Raw genomic sequence first — 8215 nt, 5'->3', positions numbered from 1 at the left:
CTAGCTTAAGGTTATTCTGCAAAACACGTAATGAGAGTCGTAGTGGACAAAAGTAGTTTTGAAAGAGCCCATGTCATCTCTTGAACCAGTCTAGGGAGCGCTTTTGATTACTTCCAATTGTCCAAGTTATTGTTAAGGTAAGATTTGGGATGTTTTTGCATTCCAGCCTTGTATATGAGCATCAACCAATGTCTGGCCCTTCTGGAAGCCAGGGATTCCCAGCCAACTGAAGTATATAAAAGACATCGATGTGTGCAAATGTTGGCACATGACACTGAGCTATGCACATATACCACATAATTTTAGTCATGCATTTCCAAGAACAATGCCAATATGAAAACCTGGTTTCTCTGTAATAAAACAAAATGATCTAAAATATGGTTTGTGCTATCACCTACTTGCAAAAAAATTGTGAATGTGAGGCCTTGTGTAAAAATGTGTGGACCTCCCCTTTTACTGAGTATTATGATGTAATCTGGAAGTTCAGTTGCACCAAAGTTCACTGTAATACGACACATAATGAAGCCATTCTAACTGAATGTGTGTTTGTTGTTATAATCCAGGGTGCTTGACTTAGTCGATTGGCTAAACATATACCACAGGTATGACATCACATGCATTTTAATTGTTTGTAACCACTTTAAAATAGCAATACGGCATCTCTGGGTTGGTGACATGGCTCCAGTATACCATAGTCTCAAAGTATATCCCAGCCTTGTGCAGGTCTACAATTTTATTTCTGATGTCCTTACACAGGTCTCAGGTCTTGGCCATTGTGGAGAGGTTGGAGTCTGTTTGATTGAGTGTGTGGACAGGTGTCTTTTTACAGGTAACAAGTTCAAACAGGTGCAGTTAATACAGGCAATGAGTGGAGAACAGGAGGGCTTCTTAAAGAAAAACTAACATGTCTGTGAGAGCCGGAATTCTTACTGGTTGGTAGGTGATCAAATACTTATGTCATGCAATAAAAATGCTAATTAATTGTTTAAAAATCATACAATGTGATTTTATGGATTTTTGTTTTAGATTCTGTCACTCACAGTTGAAGAGTACCTATGATAAAAATTACAGACTTCTACATGCTTTGTAAGTGGGAAAACCTACAAAATCGGCAGTGTATCAAATACTTGTTCTCCCCACTGTATTGGTCATATTGCACACCCCCTTATGCCTTACACCTTAATTATTATGAAGTTGGTGTGAGGTTTAGATTTAGAAAATAGATGGAACATTTTACTGAGTTCCCAGATGACAAAACAAACGTAGTCAGGGGTTCTGCCACTAAGGCTTCATGAGGGGACAGGTGCATTTTGGGACTTTTTTATATATACATACCGTCTTCCTTCTCAAATAAATGCACGCAGTTAGTAATTTTACGGCCTATTTACCTACATTCCCAAAAGGGTACTTAAGCCTTTCCCTTTGAACAACCCCTTTATGGTGCTACCTGGAAATAAATGACCTGAGAGTGAAAAGGGTTCAACCAGTAAACCAGCATGATTCTGTCGCAACGACAGACAAAGAAACCCTTACTGTCTAAGAGTCTGTGTCAAGGACCCTGAACCCCAGCATGAGAAACCATATCAGGTGGCTTGCTGGCAGGAAGCACCACTAAAACCTGCTTGTAGTGATGTGGGGAGTGATCTGAAAGTTGCAATCCTGAACCCATTTCAATTGCCAAATGACCTGCAAAAAGCTAACCTTGTCTGTGACATAACCAAGCAAGCAAATGTATTTATATGAAAAGAAACCACCTTCCAGGACTCTCCACCCTGGTATCTCAATCCTTGCGCTGTACTGTGTTGACTTCCAGTCTGCACTGCCCACTTCTCAAAAGTGAGAGTGGAAGAGGAGGAGTCAGAGGGAGAAGGAGCGCTAGAGAAGGGACAGAGCAACGTGCTCCGTGACAGGAGAGTGAGAGCAAGGCAGAGCCAAAAACAGGATATGTTTTGATCGTCAGCACAGCGCGGACCTTTTGGGATCTAAAAGACTCACAGTGTCCCCCGAAGGAGCAGGAGGCAAACGCAGTGAGGCGTTAGACCATGAACGGGAGGTGGAGGGTGAGAAACAGAACTAGAGGGTAGAGTCAAAATGGCTGCACTCTCTTTTGGCTCTGAAAGTAAGAGAGATTAGTTTATGTCTCACTAAGGATATCCACTCCTTCATAAACATTTCGAGGATCTTTGCCGGACATCTGCACAGAGACTAAAAGAGGAAACACATTTTCCCTTTCACTAGAATACCTTGAAATGAAAAGTAAGAACAGCAGTCAGTGTTTGTTGTTGTCATCCCCGACTGATGAACCCGTTTGTCATCTCCCGGAGCGCCGGCTTTTGTTGCTGGGCGGGGCAGGAGCTGGCAAGAGCACCGCTGGCAACACCATCCTAGGTGAGGAGGTCTTCCAGACCGGGACAGAGACCCTTGAGAGCTCCGTTGGCCATGGGGAGGTCTGTGGGAGGCGGATCACCGTGGTGGACACCCCAGGCTGGGGTACACCCCAAGAATCACCGGGTGCTGGCCCTGGTCACCGGCCAGAGGGGGCTGGCAAGGAGGGACCCTGCGTCGGTGCCACCCTTTGTCCCCCAGGGCCCCACGCGCTTCTGCTGGTTATCCCGGTGTTGCAGCCCTTCACCGAAGGCCACAGGAAGGAGGCCGAGGAGCATCTGGGTCAACTAGGAGGAGGGGTCTGGAGGTCCACCGTGGTCCTGTTCACTGGGGTGGACCAGTTACCTGAGGGGACGTTTGTGGAGGAGTTCATAGCCGCTACGGGGAAGCCCCTACTGGAGCTGATGGAGAGGTGTGGCAACAGATACCACGTCCTAAATAGTGGACCACAGCAGAGTGGAGATGATGTGGTGAACACCCAGGTTCAGGAGCTGCTGGAGAAGGTGGAGGAGCTGGTAAAGGACACCGACAGCTCCTATGTTGCCGTGAACAAATTGATGGAGGAGGAAAGGAGGAGGTTGAGAAGACACAAAGACACACAGCTGCCTCAGATGATCTTTGTGCCTCCCAGAGGTGAGCAGCTTCAATGAATTCTATACATAGCAGAAAAAGTGTGTATTAGCTTGTACAACTTCTGGCAAATAGTGTGTTATACAACATTTTAAACTGTCATCTCTTTCTGTCACTGTCTTTCTCTTTCTCCCACACAGAGCTCAGGGTCCTGTTGCTGGGCTGGAAAGGAGTAGGCAAGAGTTCAGTGGGAAACACTCTCCTGGGCCATAGGGCCTTTGAGTCGGGGACAGAGACTCAGCAGAGCCTGAGGAGGCAGGCGGAGGTGGCCGGACGCCGGGTCACTGTCGTGGACACCCCCGGCTGGGACTGGGTTTCCACCAAGCGGATGATGAAGAGGTTCCGGAGGGAGACAAAGCACGGGGCCGCCCTCCTCTGGCCCGGCCCTCACACAATCCTCCTGGTGCTTCCCCTGGTCACCGACATCACTGACCTCAAACGGCAGGCCCTGAAGGACCACCTGGAGGGTCTGTTTGGTGACAATGCGTGCCTCCACACAATGGTGCTGTTCACCTGTGGGGCTTGGCTGGGCCGCCTGCCCGTCGAGGAGCACATTCAGAGGGGAGGGCGGGAGCTCCACAGGTTGTTGGAATACTGCGGGAACTATTATCACGTGATGGACAGCAAGCGGCCGGGGAAGGACCCAGGCAACGTCTCAGATCTTCTGGACAAAATAGAGGAAATGATCAGAGAGAACGGCGAGGAGGCCTTCCTGCCCGTGTCCAGTGAGTATGTTCTAAATGACACCAGCGCATTATAAATCTGATAAGGTTTTATGTTTCATATTTCTTTTGCATATGCAAACAACCATTTGTGTGATGTCAGTATGCATTTGTTTTCTGTGTTACAGTGGATGACGACTTCACTGGCTCAATGGACGTCGACTGCTGCAGTTGTTTCATTTGTGTGGTCGTATTCATAATCATTTCACTTGGCCTATTTTTGTTAATTTATAAGCTAACATAAGTTAGGACCCAATGAAAGAGCCTGCCTGAAAAGGTAATAATGTGCAATGTTATGGAACACTGGGTAGTATTCCAATCACACCCAAAGATTTTTTTTTCTTTTTTCTTTGAACCAAAGAATCAGATCAGAAACCATGTTTGGGCCATTTCAACAGGCCATTTTTTTTTATATCGTTCCCTGATATTATTTTCTGTGCCAGTATGAACATTAAGGCATTAAGGACGTCACTGTGTTTAAAGTAATGAATTGAACTACAAATAATTGCCCTACTAAAGACAAGGAGTTCGGACAACATGGATCCGGAGGGATCAGCCAATAGAGCCCCATATATTTTACATTTCAGTAATTCCGTGATACTCCCTCCGGATCCATGTGGTCCGAACTCCTTGTCTTTAGTAGGACTTACATACATCACTGATTTTACATCCAGTCTCGATGACAGCGGGAGGAGACAAGATTATTACGATTATGAGGAAGTCATGAAAATGTAGCCAGGACATTGGGGTCACATTGGGGTCAACCCTCCTGCACTTACCGTTAGTGCCATGGGATCTTTAATGACCGCTGAGAATCGGGACACCCATTCAACATCTCGTCCAGAAAACAGCACCATACACAGGGCAATGTCCCTTTCACTGCCCTGGGGCATTGGGATTTGATGTTAAGAACAGAAGGACTTCACTTCCAGTAGCTTTTGGTCTTCTATCCAGGAAAAACCATGTTAAGCTTTAGAAGCCAGCCAGCAGTGGGACGCAGGTTGCTAAGCTACTGGTTTGATGACATTCAAATGGTGGATGACTTCATCTGCAGTACTCTAGAAGTCTGGTGGTAAAGCCCTTCCTCTAACCTTCTCTGTGGATGACGCTTTACCACAATGTAGTAAGAAAGGTTTCGAACACGGCCTGTGACTGGACCTGATGATTTGGGTTAGAAATTCATTCTGTGCCGCTTCTATGCTGTCCATGATGTGCCGCACTAGTAACTGTCTACAGCATACACTGCTAACTTAAAGCAGGCCAAACGACAGCTGGGATAAAGTTGGGATAGTAACTGTACCACGACAGTCTGAGTAACTTACCAAATTCAAGCTTGTTGCTTTTTGTGTAATCAACGTCAACTGCTTTCTGTTAGTGTCCTGGTAACGTGCACAGCCAAGGGAAAGCACTCACACAAATGCGCACAAACCCAGGTAACTGAAATGTTGTACCTGAGTACAACTGAGTTCAACAGTACCTGAGTTCAACAGTACCTTTGATCTATGCAGAGACATTTAAGACGTTTAGGTTTTTTCTAGGCTCTTTGCAGTTTTGAAATATTTTTTTATTACAGCGCAAAAAGCTGGACAAATTATTGATCCAACATTTTGTTTAATTTAAAACGCTTTATACAGTATCCAGTGAAGACCGCAACATGCACAAGCAAAACGAAAAGCTGGAAACATTTTAGCATTATTGATTTCTTCTTTGGTTTTGTTAATGCAAAATGCTATGGAAAGTATCAAATGTCATTCGAAAGGACCATATTTAAAAAATAAAGGTATGTTTCTTTAGCGAGACAAAAATAGGCTACAGTAAAGGCTTTGTCTCACCCGCAAAATATGTTAGTTTTTTTAAATAAAATGTGTACTCCAGCTTTTACTGAGTTGGACAGTCCTGTAGTAAACTACATACTGTGTCAGCGTCAACATGCTTCATTAGAATGCATTTTTATATTTAAAATATTGCAAATAACTGACACTAAAGTATATCTAACTAATACTTCTCTTGCTTTCCCGGACGTTTGATCAGTGACATTCCAGCACCGTAAAATGCCAATTTTCTCAACTGATTATGGCTGTTATTTGAATGTTAATTTATAATGAATTTTGCGGAGAGGACATGTAGTCTACGTCACCGTACGGAGCCGTGGTCTAGTGCTAACATTCCTGGCTCTATGCACCTATGCGCTGATAAGTCTCATGCATTGGCGTCGTTAGCCCTGGGTCTCCAGGCCTATAGCCACGGATCTTTTATAAATAGCCCCGGATCTCAAATGGATCCCAAAAAAGAATAGCACCTGATCTATTAATCTGTAATTCATTATGACAATGTAGACGTCAGTAGCGTGTACATCGAAATTTTACGCATGTACATTCAAGCCCCGAATGTATTGTGATCCTAGCGACGCCTCTGGTCTCATGACTGTCTCTTCTTTATCTGCCTCTGATTCAAACTGTTTTTCAATTAAAGCAATGCAAAATATATGCAGTGTCCACGTTCATTAAAAACAAATGTGTAGAAGAAAACATGCTGTATGCTCATTCGTGAGGTGGTGTTGTGTGCACGTGCGCGTGTGTGTTGAGTCACAAGACTTGGGGGCAGGCCTTCCCAGACACCTGTGTTGGTCAATGTTACTACATCGGTCACTACGTTTAAAGATAGCTAGCTACGCGACGAGGTAGGTTATTTGTTAGCAAGCTCTAGTCATTTAGGGTACGTTATAACTAGCTAAAGATACATGATGCACCTGTCACGATATGCAAGCAGGCAAGATCAATTTATTTTTTAGCTTCATATACACTATGTTGTCAATATTTTGAAATGTAAACAAAATAATAATTTGTCATTGCCATCTTCTATGCAGTGGTGTAAAAAGTAGAAGCATTTGTTCACCAGTTTTGGGAAGTTGCTAAGGATGAGCTAAATTACCTTAACAGAGTTCATAATTAACCAAGGACCTTTATTGATCATTTACACTCTTATTTTATTGCTCACTGGTTAGTTTTGAACTCCCTTTACCTGGTTACTTAGATCTTAATGAGATACTTCCCTAAAGAGGTCAACACAGCCAAATCCAGTTAAGTACTTTTACTTTGTACTTTGTACACCTCTACATCTATGTGATTGTTGTGATCTTTCATTAGAGTTGCCAAGATGCGTTGTTGAGCTGGGGGATGCTGTTGCCTGGGTAAATGCCAACATGGGCCTCTTCTGAGAACAGGTACAAGTCCTCACCCCTGAATAATGAGGAAATACAGGGTGCTCTGTAGATGCTCAGAGAGGCCTCAACTCTAGAGGAAGAACAAGAAGCTCTCTCCCCATTCATGTTTTTGTTTCATAGTTTTGAAGACACTGAAACATTCATGGATGAAATAGACAAAAAAGGACGTAGGGATAATTTTGAGCTTCTCTGTTAAATTATGTTTGGTGATGAGGATACCTATTAGCTGTCTTTAAACCATCAGCTAATGCTGGTTTCCACACAACAAAAATGACAAAATCCAGAAAACACAACATAGTTTGACGAGGCAAAGAGACAAGAAACATCAGTTGTTTAGCAAGAGTAAACTGGACAGTGTTTGGGAAGCCATACAATATGATAGGATGAAACTGAAGCCTACATAATGTGGGCAAAGCTGAATACACAGTACATAAAGAAACAGTTTAGTTTTGTCAGTGTTGGAATGTAATATTTTGAATATTTGATCGGGTGATTAATTTAGTTTAATTGTCTAACTGGCATATCATTTAATTTAGTATTTTTAGGTAATGCCATTGACTTTAAGATTTTGGACTACATTAATTGACTTTCAATAATGTCTGTTGTGCTTTTCTGGACCTGTTATACTTGTAATTTATGCAATTGAATAAACTTTTAGGATAAGGGTTAAATTAGACTTAAGATAATCAATTCCAAGACATATAACACTTATATTTCTCCCAACAATGTTTTAAGTCCATAACCACGTCATTATTCTAGAATTAAACATGTGCTTGTTCCAGCCACCCCCGGCATTCTTTCTTTTTCTGTTAACAGATGTTGACCTGACCTCTACATGATGCACATTGAAACTTGCCACCTTTCTGCAACAGGCTATAGAAAATTCTACACTTCAAGTTACCAATTTCAACTTTCGATAACATTGCTGTTAAATTGAACAGTGCAAGTCATAGGAAGGAGAAACCATTACAATGATTATGAGAACTTGTCAGATCTACACAGCAGAACCCACAGGTCTCAGCAAAAGACCTTCAGAACAGTTTAACTGACACTGAAGTTGTTGCTCACAGGTCCACCGCACAGTGTACCGTACAGAGCATGTTCACATTTGTGTAATATGTTGAATCTATGGAAAATGCATAAATGGTAATCCTGTATAAATGTGTGCAAAAGGGAGGCCTGTTTCACTTTGTAACATGTAGAGCTCAGATCAACTATATTGTAACTGCAATAAGCAGCATTCTCAACCATCAAT

The 8215-nt window shown here is 43.0% G+C and overlaps 1 protein-coding gene across 1 annotated transcript; it reads left to right on the top strand.

Annotated features, from left to right (window-relative positions):
* Window positions 1–1843: 1843 nt before the first annotated feature.
* On the top strand, window positions 1844–6223 carry LOC105029667 (GTPase IMAP family member 8-like). The gene is made up of 3 exons (XM_029123666.2): window positions 1844–3018; window positions 3156–3740; window positions 3866–6223. The coding sequence occupies exons 1-3, from the start codon at window positions 2250–2252 to the stop codon at window positions 3979–3981; spliced, it is 1470 nt and encodes a 489-aa protein (XP_028979499.2). The 5' UTR covers window positions 1844–2249; the 3' UTR covers window positions 3982–6223.
* The last annotated feature ends 1992 nt before the right edge of the window (window positions 6224–8215 follow it).

This window comes from Esox lucius, chromosome 11 (assembly GCF_011004845.1).
Source record: "Esox lucius isolate fEsoLuc1 chromosome 11, fEsoLuc1.pri, whole genome shotgun sequence".
In the NCBI taxonomy this organism is placed as follows: Eukaryota; Metazoa; Chordata; class Actinopteri; order Esociformes; family Esocidae; genus Esox; species Esox lucius.
The sequence above is the reverse complement of the archived record's forward strand: the minus strand, read 5'-3'. Positions and strand labels throughout refer to the sequence as shown.

What these genes read in the sequence shown, in the direction of transcription:
- LOC105029667 (XM_029123666.2), top strand. Translation starts at nt 2,250, where the DNA reads ATGAAAAGTAAGAACAGCAGTCAGTGTTTGTTGTTGTCATCCCCGACT. An exon ending in GATCTTTGTGCCTCCCAGAG is followed by an intron (nt 3,019 to 3,155) that starts GTGAGCAGCTTC and finishes TCTCCCACACAG; the next exon opens with AGCTCAGGGTCCTGTTGCTG. An exon ending in GGCCTTCCTGCCCGTGTCCA is followed by an intron (nt 3,741 to 3,865) that starts GTGAGTATGTTC and finishes TCTGTGTTACAG; the next exon opens with TGGATGACGACTTCACTGGC.